Source organism: Coregonus clupeaformis, unplaced genomic scaffold (genome assembly GCF_020615455.1).
Source record: "Coregonus clupeaformis isolate EN_2021a unplaced genomic scaffold, ASM2061545v1 scaf0698, whole genome shotgun sequence".
In the NCBI taxonomy this organism is placed as follows: Eukaryota; Metazoa; Chordata; class Actinopteri; order Salmoniformes; family Salmonidae; genus Coregonus; species Coregonus clupeaformis.
In genome coordinates, this window is record NW_025534153.1 from 116,665 (window position 1) to 143,842 (window position 27,178).

Sequence of the window (27,178 nt, forward strand, 5' to 3'; positions counted from 1 at the left end):
ATGAGTAAGAGAGACAATCAGGAGGGGAAGAAGGAGGAGGAGATCAGCGTGCAGAAGGAGGAGAGGATCAGCGTGCAGAAGGAGGAGGGGATCAGCGTGCAGAAGGAGGAGGGGAAGAAGGAGGAGGGGATCAGCGTGCAGAAGGAGGAGGGGATCAGTGTGCAGAAGGAGGAGGGGATCAGCGTGCAGAAGGAGGAGGGGATCTGCCTGCAGAAGGAGGAGGGGATCAGTGTGCAGAAGGAGGAGGGGATCAGCGTGCAGAAGGAGGAGGGGATCAGTGTGCAGAAGGAGGAGGGGAGAAGTGTGAAGAAGGAGGAGGGGAGAAGTCTGCAGAAGGAGGAGGGGAGAAGTCTGTAGAAGGAGGAGGGGAGACGTGTGCAGGAGGAGTGGGTGTGGGCTGGTGTAAGAACCTGGCCGTCATTCTATAGTTGAAAGTCTGTTTCTCATACTTCTCTGCTGCTACTGTAACCCGGGAGATGCATAGCATATGTGTCCTCCCAGAGGAGGGTGTGGTGAGTGGGGGACAGATTGCTCCATGACATCAAAGACTGCCGTCATCACACACAGTAAGACACAGATGAGCTATGCAGTGTGTAGGGCGCGTGCGTGTCTCAGATATGACTAGCCACCACAGGGAGGAGGTGTAGACAACACCTTCTGTGCCGCGGATGGAGGAGGCACAACCAATTAGATTGTTCAGTTCTATCAAATGATGCACGCAACACTTCTCGCTAACAACCCATATGGCCAAAAGAGAGAGAGAGGCCCTGTTATGGTCTCTGAGACATTTCTGCACTACAGCCCCACAATTTGTACTAATAACTACAAAAACAGATGTTAAAAAACAGGGGAACAACAAGAAGTAGAATCCTTATTCACAGATAACTTGTCAACTGGAATGATGACACAGCACACAATAATGGGGAAAACACCTAATAAAAATCTTAGCTACTCCGCAGACTGTATTTGAAGTCTTAAGTCACATCTCCTTGGACTCTGGTGATTCAGGCATTCGGGGGATATGGGGAGCAAATGGACCATTAAAATGAGTGGAGAAACTCCACAGAGACAAATAACAAATTCATTTCAGACAGTAGGCAGTGCAATCAAGCAAACAGCAGAAGAAACCAGCAGAGTGTGTGAGAGAGAGAGAGAGAGAGAGAGAGAGAGAGAGAGAGAGAGAGAGAGAGAGAGAGAGAGAACGGTATTGCTGCTGCAGGTTAAATGGGCAGTCTGGTGGGTATTTCTTTAAGCAATGCTTCCCTGGTGCTGTCATTACTGCTGTAGCCGGACTCTGCCTCCTGTCATTTATAATCAGGTGCACAGACTGAGTTCTTCATGGTTAAGCGACCCTAGAACATCCACATCACGACAAGATCTGCTAGCAAAACCGTTCCTATCTCCTGTACTCTTATAGCAGATCTGGGTTAAATACATACTTCTGTAAATGTCAAAACACTTGAGCTGCTTAATTTAATTTGTACTAATAATTTAATTTGCGAAGTACAACGGAACCAATGGAATAGTCCCAAAAGTGCAAACAGCAAGCTATAACACTGTATTGGCGATAAAGTAGGTCATACACAAAGTCAAGCAGCGATCGAAAGCCAAATGGCAGTGTTCTCCTTCCTGCCTGAGAGCGCTGATTGCAGAGAGAATTGCAGGTAACAGAGCAGATGACAGAGCATGACAACAGAGTGTCCAACCAACAACAGGCTGTGCCAAAGCCAATGTTTGTGGTCTAAAAGCTGAAAATTGGAGAGAAGGAAAACATTGAAAAGCCACGACATGCATAGCTGTGACAATCAAATTCACCTCGGCAAGAGAGGGAAAAAAACTATTGGGGCTTATTCTTTATGCTTGCTTCACAAAGCAGTATATCAACACAAAAGGATAAAGTCAATCTTCCATTCCGCTTACACAGCAGAATTCATAGTGTCCATCTGTACTATCCACATAGTAAGGGAAAAAACATCTAAACCTGCTTTTAGATGGGAGTTAATTTAATATAATAGGACACAAGGCAATCAATCTTTACTAATAATAATATGCCATTTAGCAGACGCTTTCATCCAAAGCGACTTACAGTCATGCGTGCATACATTTTTGTGTATGGGTGGTCTGGGGATCGAACCCACTACCTTGGCATTACAAGCACTGTGCTCTACCAGCTGAGCTACAGAGAATCACATGCCAATGACTTGCCACTGGCTTTGAGGATGACTCAACACTATACATGTCAACACAGAGGGTATTCTTTAATGGAAGCCTCTCCAACATAATCCAGGTAGAATTGAGTAAAGCCAGTGTGTCTATGTATGCGAATGACTCAACACTATACATGTCAGCTACTATAGCGACTGAAATGACAGCAACACTTAACAAAGAGCTGCAGTTATTTTCAGAATGGGTGGCAAGGAATAAGTTAGTCCTAAATATTTCAAAAACTAAAAGCATTGTATTTGGGCCAAATCACTCACTAAACCCTAAACCTCCACTAAATCTTGTAATGAATAATGTGGAAATTGAGCAAGTTGAGGAGACTAAATTGCTTGGAGTAACCCTGGATTGTAAACTGTCATGGTCAAAACATATTGATACAACAGTAGCTAGGATGGGGAGAAGTCTGTCTATAATAAAGCGCTGCTCTGCATTCTTAACAGCACTATCAACAAGGCAGGTCCTACAGGCCCTAGTTTTGTCGCACCTGGACTACTGTTCTGTCGTGTGGTCAGGTGCCACAAAGAGGGACTTAGGAAAATTGCAATTGGCTCAGAACAGGGCAGCACGGCTTGCCCTTGGATGTACACAGAGAGCTAACATTAATAATATGCATGTCAATCTCTCCTGGCTCAAAGTGGAGGAGAGATTGACTTCATCACTACTTATATTTGTGAGAGGTATTTACATGTTGAATGCACCGAGCTGTCTGTTTGAACTACTGGCACACAGCTCGGACACCCATGCATACCCCACAAGACATGCCACCAGAGGTCTCTTCACAGTCCCCAAGTCAAGAACAGACTATGGGAGGAGCACAGTACTACATAGAGCCATGACTACATGGAACTCTATTCCACATCAAGTAACTCATGCCAGCAGTAAAATTAGATTTAAAAAACAGATAAAAAATACACCTTAAGGAACAGCGGGGACTGTGAAGCAACACAAACATAGACACATGCATACAAACACACAATAACATACGCACTATACACACATGTACACATAGATTTTGTGTTATAGATATGTGGTAGTAGAATAGAGGCCCGAGGGCACACACTTACTATATTGTGAAATCTGTTATGAATGTATTGTAATGTTTTTTAAATGTATAACTGCCTTAATTTTGCTGGACCCCAGGAAGAGTAGCTGCTGCCTTGGCCATTTTCTCCATCTTATAACTGACCTTTAGAAGATTGAACTGAAAATGCCAGAACCCCAGTGTCATAAAACCATTCGCATAGGATGAACTCTGGAATACCTTTTGTTAAGGTCCCTAGTCATTAGTCTCTGGTTCTCTGCAGGGTCCAGTAACCCTTTCTGTTGGCTGGCTGCATGACCCCCCTCCTGATGGCTGCCTGAGGAGGAGGAGGAGGAGGAGGAGGAGGAGTAGGAGGAGGAGGCATGGCTGGGACTGGGACTATGTGTGTGTGGCGGAGTAACCTGTTCAAGGAGACATGCTCCATTTGCATCACACCTGCGGATGGTTGCTACACTGGCGGCAGAGAAAAGCATTGTGACATGACCGGTGTGTGGAGAGGAAAAACTAACAGAGATAAACAACCCGCTGATTTTCTGAGACACAGTTCAATTTCACATACATTTACCAGGAACCAGTGCTCTATATGAATAGACATGGACACCTCAGGGAGACAATGGGAGTGCTTTTCTTCTTCTCCCCTGTTCCGTTCTGTTTTGAATGAGATGTAGTGCTCTCTCGCCTGCGTTCAACTTGGCCAGTCACAATTGAGAGAATTAGCAGTGTACTATGTTATCGCTTGGTGTCCTTTGGCAAGGTCTTTCATCTCCTCTTCAACAATCAGAGACAGTTGGCTCGGCTGGAAGGAGTGTTAGACAGAAGGGTTATCTCTTCTAGAGAGCCAGTGGGGACTTGAGACACTTGTTTCACTTGTCCCAGTGTCAGGAGCTGCCAGGACCAGAGTCAGGGGCCAACAGGGGGAGGGTCAGGGGTCAGTGGCCCCTTGTTCCCCGCTCCTCGTCTGCCTGGCACCAAACATCTGACCACCACTAGCAGGACCTCTAGACCATCCACTCGGACCACGCAGAACAAATAACAATCACAAAAGGGGAGGATAGCCCCGGCTTTCATCCAAAAAGAGAGAGGGAGAAAATTAGATCCATCCACATTAGAGAAGGGGGATAACTGGTTTAGTTGTAGAAAACCTCATCAAATTCATGGAGAGGCCTTCAGCTCTTAACTTAGTGGATTTCCTCCCCAGACAGAAGACTTAGACGTGGAAACTGGGTCAAGTGGATATCACTTCAAACTCTGGGGGGCTTGTGAAAAACGGCTGTTTCTCCTTCCTTTATTGGTCCCGGGAGGATCCGGCAGTGCGCTGAAGGCTTTTCCGCTCCACTGTTGTTGGTGTGCAGGTGAGCATAGATGAAGCCCATTCCATCTCCCTGATTTAGGGCCCTGGGCGGCTAGACGAAGGCAGACCTCCAACTCAACTGGGCCCTTGTTTCACTGGGGTGTGACGGGCCACCTTGGCAGGGGGAAGCAGCCACACTCCACTGGGCTCAAACTGGCACCCAGATGGATGGCAGCTTGGGGCCTAGGGCCTGGCTCTCCAGAGAGAAGGAGTGTATCATGGACACACAGACCCACTTTGAACCTCCAGTCTGGTCTGGAAGAGCCACTAGTACAACAATTCACCTGAGTGATTCCAGTTATGCACAGTTCTGTTCGACATGCTGGGTTGGGTGTTTGTCAGAATTACGCATGATGGCCTCTCTGGATAGGGTGGAGGGGAAGCATTGAAGAACAGAGAAAGTTAATGATCCCTCATAGGTGGGTGGAGGGATAACATGAGAAACATACATTTAAATATTATCTCTCTCTCTCTCTCTCTCTCTCTCCCCTCCTGACTGTACATCATCACCCACCTCTGTGATGTCCAGAGATACAGTAGATTATGACGTTCATCCTATCTATAATTGTTTTGTAGTTTAGCTGAATGAATCATTAGCTCAGCTATCTTATTAATTCAGACCCACAGCACTTGTGTGCTTTTTTTTTTTTAAAGGAAAGAACCCTCTCCTCTCCAGCTTTTGTAAATGTTAATTCTGAAACAATTAGTTGTGTACAAACTGAATCAAAGCAATATTTTAATAAGGCTCTCCAAAGGTACCATGATGATGTGCGGTCTGATTATGTTCAATGCTACATTGACAACTATAAAATATAGATGTTTTGCAAGTAGGCTCTGGTGATGATGGGTATGAAAACCCACAAGAGTCTATGATGACACATTATCAAGATGGTCAGAATATCAGCCAAGCCTCAATCAGAACTGGTGATCTCACCTGGCACAAATGACGAGTGTGACTACACACTGTCATCTTCAGTCGTATCTATCTAACCTCTCATACATTATACAGCTATGTATGATTGATTCCTGTTTCCCAGCTCCACGGGAGTGTGGATATCATTGACACAAACTATCTATGACAGAAAGAGGGGATGCGTGTGTGACGTCGCAAATGACTTTGAAGTGTATCAAGGATGGATGCTGCTAACACCAAATATCCTCTCGAAAACCAAACCTAGCAAAAATAGCACAAGAGGACTGGGCTCAAATTGGACCAGAAGCACAGGGATAATGTAACCTTGTTTCTAACTGCTTTGTTATTTCATAATGCTGGCCCAAAAATAGAACAAAAGATTAAAGGCATAACGCACACCAGCAATGGCGGAAATTATGATAGGATATCGAGGGCATTTCAGTCAGTGAAACACACTGTGCCATTTTAAAGAAATACACAGTACACTCTGCGACTAGCACGTCCAATAATCCATATCTCAGTGTTAATCTCAGTGTAGTCTGGAAGGTGAATGTAGCCATGGCAGGCCACAGGCTCAGTGTTAATCTCAGTGTAGTCTGGAAGGTGAATGTAGCCAGGGCAGGCCGCAGACTCAGTGTAGTCTGGCAGGTGAATGTAGCCAGGGCAGGCCACAGTGTAAGGGTTGGTGTGAGGTGTGACCCAGGTGCGGTACAGGTTAGACAGTAGGCAGAGATAGTGAAACAAGGATCTTTACTGATGGTCCCGAAGCCAGGATACAAAATAACGGACTTTACACGAAAAAGAAAGGCGGAGCAAATTAGACTCCAAAAAACAGCAGACAGCCATAAATACGAAATACTAACTATGACTGAAATAATAAATAAACAGGGAGAACACTTCTCACGTACCTGTCCATACGTCCCGCGATCAGACACTGATTAGTACTGCTTGGCATAGTGAAACTAGCAGAGAAAACTGAGCAAGGGAACACAGGGAAGTGAGGGCATAAATACACAGGTGAATCAGATAGACACAGGTGACACCAATAGGAATATGATTTGCCTTGACTGTGAGTGAGGAGGTGTTTGTCTGGTGTTGGCTCTGCTCACATTTGCAACAATCAGTCAATGGCTAAATCCAAAATAGCTCCATATTCCCTTTATAGCGCACTATATTATAGCCCTATGGGCCCTGGACAAAAGTAGTGCACAATAAAGGGAATAGGGTGCCATTTGGGACGCAGCCAATGGGATCTACTCCTGATGATGCTCCATCTATAGACTGAATGAAGACTGAGGCAGGAGTCTGAGTCTAATTCTGCTGCTGGAGATGGTGATGGGGAAATTATGTAAATGATCATGATGGAAGATAGGCATCTCATCAGGACAATCACAAATGTCGATTAGAGGGCATACTTAATTAGCTTGATTAGGTTTAGGACAAATAAAAGCAATTCAAAGATTAATGTTGGTTTTACGCAACACTGTCTTAATGGGATATTAGTTGGCAACATGTAATGGTTGAGAACACACTCATTCAATTGGATTGTATAATGACTTTCTCAAGGTTCCATAAATCTATAATCTATTTATATATCTTTTAACATTCTACCAGTTCTCCATTTGCTTTTTTAATGTTCTCAATCAAGCAGCGCAACTGCCTTTAGCACCCCAAGACACCTCTTTCCATATCTAAAAATAAATTAATAAATGGGAAGTTGCATGCTGTTGTTAAATGGGACTTACAAAGAGAAGGAGGAGAAATGCTTAGCATATTATGCTTTATTAGTGTAAGTGTGAATGTTGTTTTTTTGTACCTTTAGCAAGCAAATCAGAAATAGCTGCCGACTGTGTTCTATTGATTATGCAGACCCTCTCATCTCGCTTACTTGTATAGCCACTAACTAAATATACTATCATTGCTTTATCCATTAGGCCTATACAGATGTAGGATCTTATTTGGATCACCCTGTTGAAGGAAAGCAGGAAATGTAAAACTTGTAGTGTGTTTGAGTTTTAAAAAGGCTTCTGAAGTTTGTAATTTCCACTTTGAAATTTCAGACTTTATTTTCCCTATTGAAAAATGTATCAACCCCTACAAAAATGCCCATCAATTATAATCCACATAATAATTCACATTTCCTGTTGCTGCAGGATTATTTTCTTGCTGTAGATAACTAGCTCAAATTAAGATCCTACATCTGTACCTTCATCTATGACAGACATATCAAATATACATGACCACAAACAGCACAATGTAAAATGCCCCAGGACGGAAAATGCAATAATATTAATGCTGCTTATATAAATTGACATCATTCACATCATTTAAATGCCAATCATGTTATTGAGCATACAATGCCACTAGGAACCTGTCATTGAATGGGGACCATGCATCCCTGAAGAAAAAATTAGCAGCATGTAGATGATTGAAGACCAATAGCAACATGTATCCATACTTCCCCAGTGACAGCTCCACAGTCTACTGTATGGTGAGTCAAGTCAGCTACGTAGCATAGGATGCTGTGCTGTGGTTTGTAACTGTTTTTATGTAAATTAATTAAGGAAACTTATTTTGACTGATGCTGGCAATTATTTTCTGATCATAATGCTTCATAATTTGTCAAATTAAAAGCTGCCTATTTCAATTGAGGTAAAAGCTTTTCTATTCACCGTTTGGACCCAAGCCACTTTCATGAGTGGTGTTTCCAAATAGATTATGTATTGATGAATGACTATGAACCTGATTTGAACTCTCACATCTCTGGTACACGATGTGCACACAAAGCAAAGACAGCCCCACCTTAAGAGAAAATAGCAACCCATTTTTCAAAAATACTGTGTGGCACAAACTGTGCTGTAGCATTTCTCTCTATCTCTGTCTATCACACATGCCATACACATACAGTACACATGGAGAAACAACAGCTCTATGAAAGCATATGAAAGCAATACAAATGATGTATGCAGAATGGGTTAATTTCAAATGGAGCAGAGGGAATGGAACTGTGTGTGTTTGTGTCAGTGTGTGTGTGTGTGTATTTGTGTCAGTGTCGGTGTGTGTGTTTGTGTAAGTGGTGTGTGTTTGTGTCAGTGTGTGTGTGTGTGTGTGTATTTGTGTCGGTGTGTGTGTTTGTGTAAGTGGTGTGTGTTTGTGTCGGGGTGTGTGTGTACAGACGCCCCTGGTCCATAGCTCATTAAGTGGGAAATGAAACTCATAGAGAAATGAGTCTGGGGGCATCTGCTCCACTCACTGCTGTTTGGAGCCACATTACTTAAAGTAATGTTGAGATGCAGATTGGTGGAGTGATAATAGATTTACTTTGAAGGCATGTAGAACATTCCCCATGAAAATGGTAAAGATATGCAAAAGGAGGCATAGAGGAGTAATTCTTAGCAAGCGCTTAACATAGAAATGAGATATTTTTATAGTAACCACTAGCATAATGGAAGCAAACTGAGAGTAGAACTGCAGAATGTTGCCCTTTCGATCATTACACACACCCCTCACACCCATCCTATCCTACCCTATACCAAAATTACAATTCTGAGGAAAAGACCTTTGGAGAATACTGGTGAAATGGGTCTACAAGTCTATAATAACACTGCTGACCTACACATAATTGGGAAAGAAGTTGTGTGGGGGCTGGGGTAGTGCTCTAGGGCCAGAGAGGCCTCAGGCTAGTATTGTCTACACTCTTAGAAAAAAAGGTGCTACCTAGAACCTTAAAGGGTTCATTGGCTGTCCCCATAGGGGAACTCTTTGAAATATCATTTTCGGTTACAGGTAGAACCCTTTTGGTTCCAGGTAGAACCCTTTCTACAGATGTGTTTTGGATCCTGGAACCAAAAAGGGTTCTCCTATGGGGACAGCCAAAGAACCCTTTTGGAACCCTTTCTCTAAGAGTGTAGCTACCTCAATTCTCTCCTGTGGAGCAGGTGCAGGGCTGCTGGGGGAAGAGAATGGGCACACCCCCAACAGCCCAAAGGCACAGTCTCCAGGCCCCACCCCCACCCCACCCCCCCAAATTCATCCATTCATCCACCTCCCTCCCTTCCTACAAGGACACAAATCAATGAACAAGATCAAATGTGAGAGAGGGGAGTGGATGTCTGCTGGGTAAGTGTATTGTGGAAGGGGCAGCGGGTGCCGGATGGTGGGGTGCTGTTGGGGTGATTCTGGGGCTCACATGGGCTCCCACACTGGAGCCTGGCCCTGGCAGCCAGCAGGTCAGAGACGCTGCATTGGGAGGCAAGGGAGTGTGATAGGGCCATTTGCACCCCAGACAAAGTGACAGGGGTCTAGGCGCATCAAACAAAGCCAACCGGCTGGAAATAACACAATGACAAACCATTCCATTTGCTGCTTGAAGCGAAGAGAGGAGCATTGGACTGCGCGGCCACTTTCAGGGCATCAGCTAAAAAAACGGAGGAAATTGTTTCAACTGAGCCTGAGGGAACATTGGATCACTGTCTTTATTCAATACTTGAACTCGGTTTACAAAATATATGGTTGTGTTTTTGTAATATAAATATCAGATTTGTATTTATTTATCCATTTAGTTTGTTGTAAAAAAATATATAATAGTGTAAACATGACCTGTGTTCTGTGAATGAACAGGGTTCTTTTTGTAAGCTGTATAGTGGCGACATCCATTTATCTCACTCAAACAGTGGTGTGTTACCAGGGTGGCGCTGAATTCTAATGTCGTCCATTGAGCAAATCCAGTCCACACGCCAAGAGCCCTGTAATCTAAGTCGAGCCAGTGTTAATTTACCATTATTATCAGAGCATGTGAGTTTAATTAATAGCTTCATGAATTTCAGAAGAAGGTAAACATCTGGTTACAAATATCCCAGACTAATCCCAGATCTTTGGATGTGTCTGAGCAGCACAGGTGTCTGCCGAACCTGTATCATCATTAGACAGTCGTGGAGCGTCTCGCTTTGCTGTGTCTCTTTAATTTCCCATGTGTCCCCCCTTCGCCTGTATTCCATAATGCTTAAAGGTGTTTTTTTGTCTTTAAAGTGACACAAAAGTCAGTTATATAAAGACAAAATAATGACAGGATGTGGTCTGACCAAGGCTGCCGACTGGCTGGCTGAAAGGCCACTTTTTGGCGGTGAATAGTAAGTTGATCATGGAGAGTGATCTGAGGCAGCATGCAGCTCCTCCTCACAGCAGGGTCATTTACATTTAATTGGAATACCAAATCCCTGTGAATCCTCCAGCTTAGCAGACTGAGGCGTGTTTGAGATGTCATTATACCAGGATGTGTGTGTGTGTGTGCGTGTGTGTGTACAGTATGCGTGTGTGTGTGTGGGTGTGTGTGTATGTGTGCGTATGTCTGTGTATGTGTGTATGTGTGCTTATATGTGTGTGTGTGTGTGTGTGCGTGTGTGTGTACAGTATGCGTGTGTGTGCGTGCATGTACTCCTTCTAGACAAAGAGAAGAAGAAGCCTGGCATTCAAACCCACCTAAAGAGAAGAGTAGGGTACATTTCCCTGTTCCATCTGCCAGTTTCAATACTGTACCCTTTAATACAGGGAAAATATGGAAAATTGATTAAATGAAATGTGAATGGTTGCATCTTGGGCATGTGTGAGTCAAGTGACTAACAGTGACCTACGTATTGCAGTAGAGGTCTTTGCTGTAGATCCTCTTGGGTCATGAAAGAATGTGATAACCATCTATCTCCTTCCCAACTGGTTTGACCCCTCTGTATGGAGATGCTATCATGAGAATGGCTTAGGGAGAAACATGTTATAACTATGTATGAAGACAGAGAGCTCTTTAATAGGCATATAGCACACACAGCTAATGCCACATTCCATTTAGGAGGATCAAATCGTATTTGTCCACAAGTCTCCTGAAAGCCTGGAGCTGCCAAGCGCCTTATTGATTTTCAGAACGTCCATAATCATGTGTTTGTGTCTGAGATGGCCTCTGCTGTGGGTATATGATTATCTGGCTTTTTCTATGTAAGACTTCCACAACATCATCACGTATGAGACAAAACAAAAGGCAAACGCAGCGCACCCAACCATGGTGCGCACCACTGACATATCCAAGTCCGTTACCATTGTTATGACATAAAGCTAATCAATAATTTAGGTGATGGTATTGATTGGCATTTCACTGCAGGCAGGGGGAGGGAGTAATGAGATAATGAATGACTGATCTAGCTTGCCTATCTCTCATATGGCCCAGCACTGAGGCTATAGGGCCATTATATACCACACTATAGGAGAGCTACATAGAAGGGAGAGAGGTGCAAATTACACAGCCAGCTAGCACTGTGTGGTGGAGAAGAGGAGAGATGGAGGGAGAACAGGAGAGAGGGAGGCAGCAGGGTTCCATCACACCCCACAGGAGGTTAATTGTTCCTCATAATGAGGGGAATGGATGAGTGAAGGGAAAAGGAGAGAAGAAGGAAGGAAGGGAGGATATACTGTAGTCAAACAATAGCGAGGAAGAGAGGGTAATGGAAACTGAACAAAGCTATCACACTGACAACAGATTTTGTCTTCATATGTCTTTGTTAGTTTGTGAAGCCATGCAGCAGCAGCATCAGAGCCTTGAAACAAACCCCACAACAGCCCGGTATGGATTAAAACACATAGGCCTACTGTATAGGCAAAAAACGGACAGGCTTTTCAGGATTCTCACTGTGGCAGTCTGCTGTAGTGCCTACCCAGCTTTATTCCTGAAGCGATGAAGAGAGCAAGGAGGATTGGGACATGGGGATGGATTCTGAGAAAGAAGAGGTACAATCATCTGACTGTGAGTTCTCCAAGAAAGGGATTAGGGATTCTCATTACTTTTCACTAAAATTTTAAACTGTTCTATTGTTCATCCATTCTTGCTTAAACAGATGTGGACAGCTTGCACAAGCAACTTTATGGTCAGCCATCTTGGAATACTCCACAATAACAACAAGGACTGCTCAACTATTTAGGCCTAACTGATGTAATAACTGAGCTAACAAACTAGGGTAATGGCCCCCGGTGAATCAAATAGTCTCTACTGTGCTGCTGTGTCTGTGACTCAGTGTCAATAAGACATTAGCAGCTGATCTTCTCCAAATGACAGATTGATTCTCCTCCATAATCAGACCGACACGGCCAATTACCGAGCATCAAAATAACAACACTAATCATATCTCCAAGGACAGAGTGTTTATGGAGAGAGTAAAGTAGTCTCACATCGTTGCTACTTGAGCTTGATCATACCAAGCTGTATTTCTAGGAACATGAAGTCCCTGTCTATCTTTAAGAACCATCACAGTAACTTACTAGAAGGTACAGCTGATTTATATGAAGCTTAAAGCCCATACACTGATAGTATTCATCTCAGACTGGCAGTTAATGTTCGCATCACAGACAGGACCTCTTCCCTCACGAACCTGATCAACCATTAAATGCAATTGAATGTTATTTCTTATTCAGCGCAGTGGCTGCGTTTCTTTTTAAAATGTAATACGTTTTTGATGCATGGCGGGTATTGAAAAGCCTAACAGGGAGCTGTGTTGCCTCAGATCATTTCCCCATGATACGCTGTTTGCTACGGAATTACTGTTTTTCATCATTAGCCGCTTCATTTCCAAGGCTGGTTGTATTCCACTCCCTCTTTGGGAATTACAGTGTGATTATTTTCCATCTTTGAGTTTTCATGCAGAGGATCCACAGCTGAGCCACACTGCCATACCTTGTGTGCACACAATGAGCATGTTATGCTAATGATGACACATCCATTTCATTGTTGGCTGTCTCTCATTTGCAGAGACTATGGAAAAACAGGCAAAATGACTGACAACAGCAAACATGTGAATGATACAGTATCATGTGCCAAGTTTGCTCAGAAATACATACAATACCTCCAAGTATGATTATTACAGCAGGATCACCATACAGAATGCAAGCTTTGTTATAATAAATGAGAGATGGTCTTCCCTGTGCCCTATGTGTAGCTGGGAACAGACATGTGAGCCCTCACTGACCCTGGGTCAGTTCCTACATGCTCATCAGAGTGGTTGAGACCCTTTGGGTTCTGTCCTAGCTGCAATTAGATGTACAGGAGAGAGCAGGTCTGGGTTTAGATCTCCTGGCTCAGCTGGAGGCACCCAGATGACTGATCCTTAACGGCTGTCATCCCCATGACCTCACCTGCTCAGGTCCCCTCCAGAAATATGCTACCCATGTTGTTCTGGGCCAGGAGGCAGCTAGGAGCATGGTCCTCAGACAGGCCTGAGGCAGCCCTGGCTATCACAGTTAGTATTCACACAGAGCATCTCCTAGACAAAAGCCTTTGATAGACCCGTGAAATAAGCAATCGCTCAATTACCCCCCGCCCCTGCTTCTGACCCCAGTAGCACCCTGACGTCACTCTGATGAAGCTTGACAAGACAGAAGGTGCGTGGAGACCCAAAGAACACTCATCCTTGACCTTCATCAACACAAGCAGAATCCTTTAAGTTTAGCGTTCCCTATTGTAAGATAATTGTAAACATATGCCAGGAGCAGGGAATCAGAGAGAGTTCTGAGACACGCCGCACCGGGGGAGAGTCTTTAGTCTTTCATTTAATCCACAGAGACAAAAGCCCAGTCAATTATAAAAAGGGAGCGCTATACAACACAAAACAAATGTATTCTTATTTTTACAGATATAGGATCTTATTTTGATCACTCTTTTGTTGATAAGAATTTTCCTGAGAATTTTCCTGCATTTCTAAAGTTTGTAATTTCTACTTTAACATTTCAGACTTGATTTGCCCTAATGTAAAATGTATCAACCCCTACACATTTTTTTCCATTAATTATAATCCACGTAATAATTCACATTTCCTGTTGCTGCAAAATTATTTTCCTTCTGTAGCAAACTGGCTCAAATGAAGATCCTACATCTGTAAGGAGACACTGGGTGAAGGGAAAAAGAGTAACTGAAAAACACGTCTTGGTTTATTATGTTTATTATGTCATGGTATGAATGACTCAGCTAGCTATAAAAATTGTGATGACATGATATCTTGGAATCTGTGTTGCAGCACAGAAGACAGCTAAATAACATTATAATGCAGAAAGATGAATGTGTGTGGTACAATGGTACCATGGTTAAGAGTCTGTATAAGTCCATATCCAATAACCACAGCCTTGTTAAGACATCTTATCAAAATGACACCAGAGAGTGCCAACCTACAGGACCCCCCAGGGCTCCTCTGTGTCAGAATCTCTCACAAACCCACTTTTCAACCAACGTCTCAATGAAACGCTACTGACAGAGATCAGTGGATGGAACCAGCCAGACACACCAATGTCTATTTCTGAGTGCCCTACTTTTGGAGAGTAAGAATCGTTCAAAAAGAAAATATCATCAGACAGACATCAAATGAACATACTGCAAATATTTTGGCTGTCTGTGCTTACAGCCATGATTATTAACTGGTCACTAGGATTCTCACAACCATAACAATGGGTGGGGCAACTGTCATAACTACTACAGTGTGAAAATCATATCCCTACACTGGGAATATTCATGCACGCTGTCCATAGATGCAAACCCTATCCCTGTGTCTATGAGCGAATGAGGGGGACTTCACACCAATTTATTCCAGTGTTGTCCAGCACCTCCAGGGCACAGTTTTTTCAAAAGTTATCTATCTGAATTTCACCTAGCTGATAGGATAAAAAAAAATTATGTTTTATTGTCACATACACCGGATAGGTGCAGTGAAATGTGTTGTTTTACAGGGTCAGCCATAGTAATACAGCACCGCTGGAGCAAATTAGGGTTAAAGTGCCTTGCTCAAAGGCACATCAACAGATGTTTTACCTTTTCGGCTCAGGTATTCAAACCAGCTGCCTTTCAGTTACTCGCCCAACGCTCTAACCACTAGGCTACCTGCCTCCCTAAAATAGAATGAATAGAACAGGAGTCCCCATTCAAGTCTGTCACGACTTCCTCCGAAGCTGCCTCCTCTCCTTGTTCGGGCAGGCTTCAGCGTTCACCGGCCTTCTAGCCACTGCCGCATCACATCTCATCATTTCATTTGTTTTGTCTTGTCTATTACACACACCTGGTTCATATCCCCTCATTAGTACGTGTATAAGTGTTCCCTCTGCCCCCTTGTCCTTGTGGGTGATTGTTTAATGTGAGGAGAGAGTAGCTCGGTTGAGCTACGTGTATTTTGTATTGCCGGGGTATATTTTCCCTGTGTGCCTGTTTTGTTCCACTGTTTGACCCTATCCTGCGTAACTATGTATTCCGGAATAAACTCTGTATTCTGTGATTTACCCTCCTGCGCCTGACTCCTTCAAATCACCCAACACAAAGTCAATGATTCGTCCGTTCTTTTCATTTTATTTCTTTGCATTTAATCCTATCCGATAGGTGAAATCCAGATAACTTTTTAAAAACTGGGCCCTGGGGATTGAGATGACTGATGGAGGACATAGTGGTTGAGGGGAGAGCCAGAACACTGTCAAATACATAATAGACAAGTGTCAAATAGGAAGGCGGAAATTAAGAGCCATTCTTCTTCTTCTTCTAAAATTGCTGTTTATTTTACCAATCCATTCCCCTCACAAAGAAGACATGGGGATATAATGTCATATTCTCACTTCAAAGGAATATCCTAAATAATTTTTCAAAAGGTTCAATTTCATGTGTTAAATTTCTCTCTTCGGTAAGACAGGCTGGAAATGATCTTTAAAACGGCATAAGCAGCACATTTAAATGGGTCTCTGTAGCTCTGCTCCTCACTTCTCTCCAGTGTTTAGAACTGAACTGTCTGACAAAAACTGGGCTGCAGCAGATTTATGAGAGAAATATGAACAGCTGAAAGAGGTTTAATTTATTTTCTTCCCGCTTGGTTTGATTGTTTGTTTGTGTAATCATTCTGTGTAACAGTAGCCACAGGGGGTGTCTTTACAATGTGGTGTCCACTAAAGGATAGAGAATTGTATTCATGGTAAATGTCATTCATTCAGGGAGAGTGATAGATGCATCCTAGTCAAGGCAGCTTGGAAATCGTAATATGATATTATTCATTGGTCCTCTGTAGCTCAGCTGGTAGAGCACGGCGCTTGTAACACCAAGGTAGTGGGTTCGATCCCCGGGACCACCCATACACAAAAAAATTTATGCACGCATGACTGTAAGTCGCTTTGGATAAAAGCGTCTGCTAAATGGCATATTATTTTTATTATTTATTATTATGATATAGCTGAACCATAGGAAATGCTATGCATACTGTGCATTACAGATTATCACAGCTTTTATAGTTCAATGTATTATTCAATTTGAGAAGCTGAGGTGCAGACTCGCCCTCTTCTCTCTTGGGCTTCAATGGTCAAACAGGCTCACATAATAACAACAAAAATATTCCCTATTGTTCTAAAATGGCACACCAAAAAAGACCAGTACCAATGCAAAGCTGAACAACTAACTGGTTTTGTTTTGATTAAAGTCATTTTAATATTTGATCGTGTCTTGGGTAAGTGAGTGAGAAAAAAAGTGCAATTTTCTTCTGAGCAATTAGCAATAAAGATTGACCTTTGGAATGATGTTACAGCAGAACAGGCAGAGAACTAATTGCTCTTTGTGTAATGATGCTGAGAGAGAGAGAGAGAGAGAGAGAGAGAGAGAGAGAGAGAGAGAGAGAGAGAGAGAGAGAGAGAGAGAGAGAGAGAGAGAGAGAGAGAGAGAGAGAAATGGAGATGGAGCAAGAATGAAACCATTGCTCTCTTCTGCTCAAGAGCAGAATGGTGCTTCAGTCCTTTATCTCGCTCTTTTTCTGACACCCCATAACTCGGATCCACATACTGATAAATCAAATCCTTCTGTTTGAAGAATGGATATTCACTCTAATCTGTTCTCCTGAGGTACAGTACAATACAATACGTGACAAGCTAACATTACTATGGCATTGCCCTACATTCGTGATTTAACACTAGCTACAGTAGCATGGATACTACAGATACTCTCACTGTTATCTCCAGTACAGTTTGGAGATAATGACCAACATAAGGCACTGATGAGGTGTGACAAACGACCAACCTCACAGTGAGGTTGACTGTTGTAGCGGACCTTGTGTAAGTGCTTGTACCAGTGTCTGTCATTGCTCATCTGTGACGGAGAGAGAGAGTAGGGCGGGGGAACTCTCCTGTACTTGTTGACCTTCAAACAGAAGGGTCAAAATTCTAAATGCTTATGTTAAATATTCATTCTGTACTGCATCACATGGCTTATTATTTTTCTTCTTGGTGTGCTCAAAAGGTCAGTTGCTTTTAAATATAATATATGCCATTTAGCAGACGCTTTTATCCAAAGCGACTTACAGTCATGTGTGCATACATTTTTATGTATGGGTGGTCCCGAACTCACTACCCTGGCGTTACAAGCGCCACGCTCTACCAATTGAGCTACAGAGGACCACAGGCTTTTAATTATATTTGAATGCTTTAAATGTCCCTTCAGTGTTCAGGTCACAGCTATCAGACAGATATCAATATGAAGGAATTAAAGATGGCTGCGCTGGGTGTCTCTGGACTGCAGTCGTGTTTATTAAGTCTATAAGATATCATAAGAACTAATTTTCTCAGCAAACTGTCCAAAACAGCTATGGTACCAAGGGGCTGAAAAAGCCTGTTGACACTGGCTATAGCTTTAGGCAGTACTAAACTCATACACTATGTGGCCAAACGTATGTGGACACACCTTCACCTTAGTGGATTCGGCTATTTCAGCCACACCCGTTGCTGACAGGTGTATAAAATCGAGCACACAGGCGATGCAATCTCCATTGACAAACATTGGCAGTAGAATGGCCTTACTGAAGAGCTCAGTGACTTTCAATGTGGCACTGTCATAGGATGCCACCTTTCCAACAAGTCAGTTTGTCAAATTTCTGCCCTGCTAGAGCTTCCCCGGTCAACTGTAAGTGCTTAACGTCAGCACAATAACTGTTCGTCAGGAGCTTCATGAAATGGGTTTCCATGGCCGAGCAGCCGCACACAAGCCTAAGATCACCATGCACAATGCCAAGCGTCAGCTGGAGTGGTGTAAAGCTTGCCGTCATTGGACTCTGGAGCAGTGGAAACGCGTTCTCTGGAGTGATGAATCACGCTTCACCATCTGGCAGTCCGACAGACAAATCTGGGTTTGGCGGATGCCAGGAGAACGCTACCTGCCCGAATGCATAGTGCCAACTGTAAAGTTTGGTCGAGGAGGAATAATGGTCTGGGGCTGTTTTTCATGGTTCGGCCTAGGCCCGTTAGTTCCAATGAAGGGAAATCTTAACGCTACAGCACAATTCTGTGCTTCCAACTTTGTGGGAACAGTTTGTTGAAGGCCCTTTCCTGTTTCAGCATGACAATGCCCCCGTGCACAAAGCGAGGTCCATACAGAAATGGTTTGTCGAGATCAGTGTGGAAGAACTTGACTGGCCTGCACAGAGCCCTGACCTCAACCCCATCGAATACCTTTGGAATGAATTGGGACGCCGACTACGAGCCAGGCCTAATCACCCAACATCAGTGCCTGACCTCACTAATGCTCTTGTGGCTGAATGGAAGCAAGTCCACGCAGCAATGTTCCTACATCTTGTGGAAAGCCTTCCCAGAAGAGTGGATGCTGTTATAGCAGCAAAGGGGGACCAACTCCATTTTAATGGCCAGAATTTTGGAATTAGATGTTTGACAAGCAGGTGTCCACATACTTCTGGTCATGTAGTGTATCATCCCTCCAAATTCCAATTGTTTTTTTATTCTAATGGCACTATTGGACAGGTTACTGAGTATGCTTTTTCCAGTTTTCTTCCAGAGACAAAAGAGACGGTTGAAGGATGAACCTGGGGTGAACCGTTCTTCTCCCAGCATGCAACATTTAAGAGCACCATTGTCTCAGAGACCCATCACCGCTTTTAACAGTGGCCTTGGCGCTGGATACTTGCCCCACTCACTCAATGTGCGGTCGAATACAAAATCTGATTTAGGCTGGGTTGATATTTAACACTTTATCAGACTAGAACACTGCAAACATATCAACAATGATAACCAGTCTTTGTGATTTTCTTGGCACATTTAGGTAGTCTCCCACATCACCAATAGAACAGCCCTACTTTACATGCCTCCCTACTACCTATCATTCACTGAGGTCCCAGACCCGTAAGTGGAGAGATGTATTGTGGGATGCTACAGTGGTTCTTCGGCCCCTCTCGGCTGGGAGTGATGCCCATAGGCCTGTTTCCTGCTCTGGATTCTCTCTACTGAGACTCCAATCTCCTGGTTCCAGGTTCCTGCCCGGCTGTGCTGTTATGTTGTTGGATATGACTAGTTTCTCCCCACCTGACATGCTGGTCAAGTCCTGCCAATGACGACACTTTGGACAAATCACCCCGCCCCTGACGGCACCACGACATGCTGATCAGCACATTTATCTCTCTACCCTCTCGCGCCCAGACAACGGCTCCTTCTCTCAGGTGAATGGGGAAATTATTCTGATTCTGATTGCCCCTGCATCCATTATACACTGGCACATAGTTCTTCATACTATGGGTTGCCTTTTACAGGCAGCTGACAATAGTTCCTAATATGCTACGCTGGACTATGTATCATATGTGGGTTTTCTACAGTCATATGAATCCATGTCAGAATGGAATGGAAATGGGAATAATATAATTTGACTGTACAGCCATAGACATCAAAAGAGGTAGTGTGGCATTTTGGGTCTGTTTGTTTGTTTCTGCTGACTGATGACACATTCCCTCACAGTTGGAGCAGTGGGAGAAACACACAGGCCCCCTGCCCAGAGATGATTGATGGGAGAAACTGGCTTGTTGAAAGGGAATTTTAATTCAAGTAAATCCTCTGGATTATAACAAAACAATGTACTGACAAAATGACAGTTTGATGTCACATAGCTTTTGCCACACAGGCTCAAGTATTAACATTTGTCACATGATTGAAATGTGAATGTTGATTTATGGGACGTTAGTGCTGTTTATTTTCCAAAAACACTTTAAAATGTATATATAGTACAGTACAGAGCCATATATTTAGATAGATCTAAGCACAAAAATGTATGCACTCACTACTGTAAGTCGCTCTGGATAAGAGTGTTTGCTAAATGACTAAAATGTAAAATGTACATGGCTCTGGTACAGTAAATTGACTAGTGACCGAGGCGGGGCGGAGAATGAAGCATTCATATAGAGCGGAGACAGTGATGAAGCGCCTACAAGCCTCTCCAAGCGCCAACTTGGTTGAAGCACTGCATTAGTGTCATTCTAATCTGAATAGCACACTGGAGAGGGAACTTTAATAGTCATCTTTAATGTCACTGAGAGCACTCTGCAGACTTCAGCATTCATCAGGGAGGCTCTTGAGCATGCCTTGCCTTTTACTCTGCCTTTAGCCTGTTATTAACCTAATGGCTAGTTCCTAGTCTGTCTTCTCATGCATTGATCTGGTTATGGTCAATACAATTGATACATTCCACCATCTTCACATTTGCTATGCCTTTGCGTACATACATGATAGATTGGTCAAAATGTATTTCAAAATGTTTCACCAAATTGAATCAATGAGTCTCAGTGAAATCAAGGAGTGGATCAAGTTCATTCGAACTCAATCAAGTGAAGTCCATGTCGTTGGTTTGGCCTTTAGTCACCCAGGAGAAGACATATTCAATCTATTAGGTTGTTAAATGACATGACACTGAGCTCGTCAACTCTTAACAGCAGCACATTGAACCTTGACAGGGTCACAACTCACGAGGTCCAACATGGTACCCAGGCTATAAATAGCTCAATAAAAGACAGGCTTCAGGTACTTTTAATGACTTATTCAGCCCAGGCCAGATCGATTCAAATAATAGGAACTCCGATATATAGATTTACTTCTAAAAGGTTATAAAATCCAGAGCTCTGCTCTTGAAATAGACTCTGATTCTATATATCAGGGGTCTATGAGACAGAAACATGGCTCTTAAAGACCTAGTGCTTGTAACTATAAAATATAAACAAAGTCAGAGTAGTGTGTGCTGGTCTGCCGGTTAGGGAAAATGGAGTGATCTAATTGCTCCATGGGATCAATTTTAACAACTGGATATTATTAGTCAGGCGATTTAGGTTTAGTGTACTGCCAAAGGCTATAACATGAGTAATTACCTATCCAGGATTAAAGCAAACAGACTTCTGGTGATAGGCCTGCAATGCTTCAGCTGTAATACAGAGTTTCATCAGAAATGATTTTTTTTGCACCATTTATTTTATGACAACATATTTCCCTTATGTCTTGTGAGAAGTTCACGAAGTTAGTAAGGGATATAGGCTATTCTATGGGAGTGTCCATGATTAATGTAGGAGTTCAGGAGTTCTAGTGTCCGATTCCCCTGTTAAACTCCTCCGGCCAGCCTGTCTGTCCCTAAACTAGACGGCTCAGAGTCTGTGATTGGCGGTGATGGGAAATAATAACCTTTTTGAGCTAGCACATGAACTGTAACTCATCTGTTCTGAGGGCCTTCATGGTGCTGACAGACCCAGACTTTTCCCTTCTCTCCAGTGAAATTGACTATAAATCACTTTATCACTCCCAGCCTTGACACTTTGTCAGAATACCTGCATTTTACTGTATATGAAGACTATGAAGAGTGTGCTGACAGGAAGAAGGCCTGCCGCATGCATTTAAAATTGCTCCAAGAAAAAGGGCACCGATAACCTGCCAACTTAAGGATTCACTAATTGAGGCTCTGCCATGCCAATTACAACCATATCGATATTTCACAGGGCTGTTAATATATCAGCATTATGACATAACAAAATAGGAACTTCTTACAAACAGTTCAAAAACAAGTCTCATTAATTCACTTGAACTGAGAAGACATTTGCGTCAAAGCTATCATATATTCTCCTCTAGGCCTAAATCCTCCAGACAGAATTTTAACCTTTGCTTTGATTTGAATGTTGAACAACTGCTTAGTACTGTGCATAATGCAGCCAGCAATTGTTAAGGCCTATAGCTAGAGTGCTTAAATATAGAGGGCAGGATCAGTGTGGATATGGAGAACACTGGCACACAATATTTTCCATTAATCACATACTAAGATGTCAGAAAGCTCCATTCCGATGGAGTTATTTGTTTATGTAGATGTCAGGTTGTTCCAGTCTGGATGAGATTCCTAGCTGAGGAGAGGTGAGCTGTTTTTCTTCCTGTGGAAGTTAGTGTGTGGAGACGGGCCAGATGTTTCCGTATTTCTCAGATTGGGAGGGAAGTTTGTGAGCAGCTCTTATTCCATCAGCTCTCTCTCCTCCTCCTCTCTGCCAGCCTGCGACTATTTGCCTAGCTAGAAGGCTGGCTGCTGCCATGGCTGGGACATGTCTTATTTACTGTGCCTGGGCTCAGGCTGGAGCTCCATGGCTCTCTACGCCCACTCTACGCCCTGCTCTGCCTTGTCACTTTCTGTGCCACCAGTCCCCTGCTCATGGCCTCCAAATCCAATTCCAAGCATCTCTCTGGGCATGCCAATGGAAATGGAGAACAGGTCAAAGAGTTTGCAGCTTTTAACCCGTTCACATATTAAAGCACAAACACAACCCAGAGGGGAGCTCTCGTTAAGAGTGCCCAGTTTGCTGCTTGAGACATCCGCAACTCAGAGGGCCGCCATTTCTCTTTAATGTCAAAGAAACATTATGACTTTTTCTCTCTACAGGCCCAAACCCGATCTACTAAAAATACTATAGATGTTTATTCTCTCTCAAGTCATGCACTATTTCAATGTCAATCACTCTCCTGATAGACTATTGGCCTTCTCCTAGACACGTCCTAGACACGACTGATTGAACTCGTTGAGACCTGTAAGGAGGATCTCGCAATTTAATGAAGAACAGATGGAGGGATTCTTCCCATTTATTTATCTTTATTTGTTTCTGTGTGTGATGTAAATCTAATTGCGTTGCTGCCTTGGCGGATCCCGATGGATTCTCTCCTGGTTAAACACATTACACCCACATTAATAAATCATGAGCCGCACCAACGTGAGCCAAATAAATCACACTAACTAACACACTATCACTTTACTGTTACTAATTAAAGTACCTGAGCAGACCCACCGAGCAGAACATGCAGCGGAATCACACTCAGAACAACAGAACCGCAGCTCTACAGCACTGTCGAATACCAGATGCCCTTTTTCGTCAGCCAGGCAAAACGAGGAGGAGCGATGAGTTGATGCCTCAGTGCCTCTCTTCTCACTGGGAAGACAAGTGACAAGGCCACTCGAGGGAACTGACTCTGGTAAATTGTGAAGGAAGTATGGGATCCGGGGAGAAAAGACACGCTGGGCTGGGAGGAGCAGCAGCTCAGGCTTGAGTGAAGAGGAGCCTCGGCATCGGCAGAGGAGCGGGCTCTTGGTTTGTGATGGCGCTGCAGTAATGACAGACTGCCGGCCCCAGAGGAAACCCAGCTTTAAAGGATGACATGCCAGTCCTGCCAGTCCCAGGTCCACAACAGCCCAATCACACGAGCCTCAGAAATCCTACTGTATACCACCTACCGACCCACCTCTGTCTTGTCTTGAAGTGAGGATCACTGCATTTGTGTTTGGTCAACAGATGTTCTCAGTGCCAAGCCAATGAACATCCTCTTATAAGGATATTTATTTCAGGCAAATTAGACAGCATAGAAATTAGATGCAGCAGGGAGCTTCCACTATTTTCAATACATGACTACGCCAAATCAGAACTCACTGAGAAAAAGGCAATATACTATGCAGAGACTTTATATTTGCGGAAATACCAGGATTGAGTTTGTCAAGGTGTATATAGCCTCAAACCCATGTGATTTGCCAGCAGTTAATGACATTGACTGCACTTTAATAAAACTGTAACGCAACAGATGCCATCCCCTGATGCTTATCAAAAGTGCTAAGATATTGCTGAGGTGAAACTGCCAAATCCTCCAAAGGCAATTGAGGAGGAAGGAAGCCATTTTGGCACAGGCTGGTGGAGAGTGAAGACTGTGAGACTAAGTGAGTGCGCCATCTGTTGCCGTAGATTCCAGATAAGATGAAACAGTAATGACTAAGCAACGAGGAAACACGATCGACTAAGAAATGAACAGACATTTCTAAGCGCCCTTCCTCTCAGATAAGCACAACACAAATGGTGCGACAAATACCCATACTTGTTATTTTTCCTTTCTATGTGGATCCACTGAACTAAAACTACCATACCGGTAAATAAGCTTGATCAATAACACTAATAATACTTATCGTTGATGATAGAATAATTTCATGTAATGCGGGCATGTTTGTGACCAAAAGCTACAGCAATATAACCTTAGTGTCTCTATTTGACTCCTCTCCACAGCTCTGATATTATCGGATCACGAGAAGCGCTCAGTCAGTGATCAAAATAAAGGGTTTAGTCATTTCACTTTCATTTGGAAAATGAAAACATAATAGATAAAAGCACATGATGAATTGGATAATCAAGTTACACGGCTGGTTTGCCTTTTAATTGGGTACAATATTGGACATTTTGACATTTTAATTATATCTTCTCTCATTTTCTCATACATACATGAGCAGATGAAAGATTATGGAATAAATTGGCAGTTGAAATGAGAGAGATTGAGCATGGGGAGCAAAGAGAGGGAGACGGGTGAGGGAGGGAGAGAGACATGGAGAGAGAGAGAGACGACACATTTGCATCTATATTGCAGTATTACTGTATTACCTTGAACCAACAGTGAACCAACAGTGCTTATTGACACATCACCTCCAGTATAGTACTACTCCTTTTGTATTAATGCTTGTAAAAGTACACACTGTTCTCTTTTCATTCCAAATAATTTTGAAGAAAAAAACAGAGCGGAGGCTAGATACCTTGCTAGCTTAGCTAGCTATCTCTTTCAGAACCAGTGAAGTAATGGGTAACCCGTGATTAAATTGCCATTAAAGACATATTATCCATGGCCTCTCTTCCCAGGCAGGTAATAATAACAGCTCTCCAGTCCTGTGCATCTCTAAGCAGGTCACATTACCTTGGAGAGGTCCCCCACTTCCAGGTAGAAACAGATGATGAATACATTCCAGGTCATCCAGAGCACCAGCCACACTGCATACTATGAGAGAGAGAGAGAGAGAGAGAGAGAGAGAGAGAGAGAGAGAGAGAGAGAGAGAGAGAGAGAGAGAGAGAGAGAGAGAGAGAGAGAGAGAGAGAGAGAGAGAGAGAGAGAGGTGGGGGTGGGGGGGAGGAAGCACACACCACTGAACTAACAGTATCACAGCATTAGAACACCACAAGTGGTGTCAAGCTCAGAATAACACCCCAAAAACAAATGCATATTTGGATTCTCGTTAGTATCTGGGCCAAGATCATAGTGTTTCTTTGTAATTAATTATCTGCTGGGTATGTCTTCACACAGATCTGAGACATGCCAGAGCCAAACATTCAGTGCCTTCTGCGTATTGAAGCAGAGTGTTTATGTGTGTGTGTTTATTGGTTTATTGGTTTATTCGGATCCCCATTAGCTTTTGCCGAAGCAGCAGCTACTCTTCGGCTCGGAGGCTTATCAAACCGTTCTGAAATGTGTAAAAATGAAATTGGCAGCGAAGAACACAAAGATGTTGTTATAGTAGAGAAGGTCCACTTTTATGTCTGTACTGTCAAGACATGGCGCATCTATCGACACACACAGATATTTTTTGAAGCAGGGCATTTTGAAGCATCTGATTGTATTTAAAAGCAGACAGGTGATCCAGAATACAATACTGGGGCACAGGAAATGGGAAATCAAATTGCATTACATGTAGGGAGCTCAGACAAATATACTGTATGTATCCACTTATCTGTTAAATGCACATGATCGAGGACAAATATCGCTACAGCAGTCATTGGTGACACTAGTGGTTTGTATTATCTATTTGTACTCCCACTGTACGTTGTACTGTATGACAGATAAATAAGAAAGATCTGATAACATATCTTTGTAGATATCATGCAGATTTCTGTGATACAGTGACAAAGCATCATATGGTATATGATGACATGCAGTATTCATGGCTTGCACTTTTTGAACATTATTTTAGGACTAATGCTTAACATCATTCTGTTCAATGCATTGTCAATTGGCACTGATGAAGATTTCATCAAAAGTGTATTACAGTGGCTTGGAAATACAATGACATTTCTAAAGGAGGCAAATAATTGGTAGATTGACTGTAGATGCAGTATAACGTTAGCTAGCTAGTTAATATTGAGGGGAGACCAACGGATTTTAGCTAGCTAAAGTTAGCATTGCTAGCTATTTTTGACGAACTTTGTTTACTAATGACAACATTGCCATCAGTCTAAAGTAAATTTGACGACATGATAATGATGGCAAAGTTGTTTCCTACTAACTACACTGAACAAAAATAAAGTGTAAAGTGTTGGTCCTATGTTTCATGAGCTGAAATAAAAGATCCCTGAAATGTTTCATACTTACCAAAAGCACAAATTTGTTTACATCCCTGTTAGTGAGCATTTCTTCTTTGCCAAGATAATCCATTCTCCTTACAGGTGTGGCATATCAAGAAGCTGAATAAACAGCATGATCATTCCATAGGTGCACCTTGTGCTGGGGACAATAAAAGGCCACCAAAATGTGC

General features: G+C 43.0%; 1 protein-coding gene across 1 annotated transcript in view; it reads right to left on the bottom strand.

The window, feature by feature from the left end:
- Positions 1-27,178, bottom strand: part of LOC121552438 (sodium/potassium-transporting ATPase subunit beta-1-interacting protein 2-like) — a 185,414-nt gene that overhangs the window by 69,266 nt on the left and 88,970 nt on the right. The window contains exon 3 of the mRNA XM_041865371.2: positions 25,570-25,650. Within this exon, the coding sequence (XP_041721305.1) occupies positions 25,570-25,650 (81 nt within the window). The remainder of the gene's footprint in view (positions 1-25,569; positions 25,651-27,178) is intronic.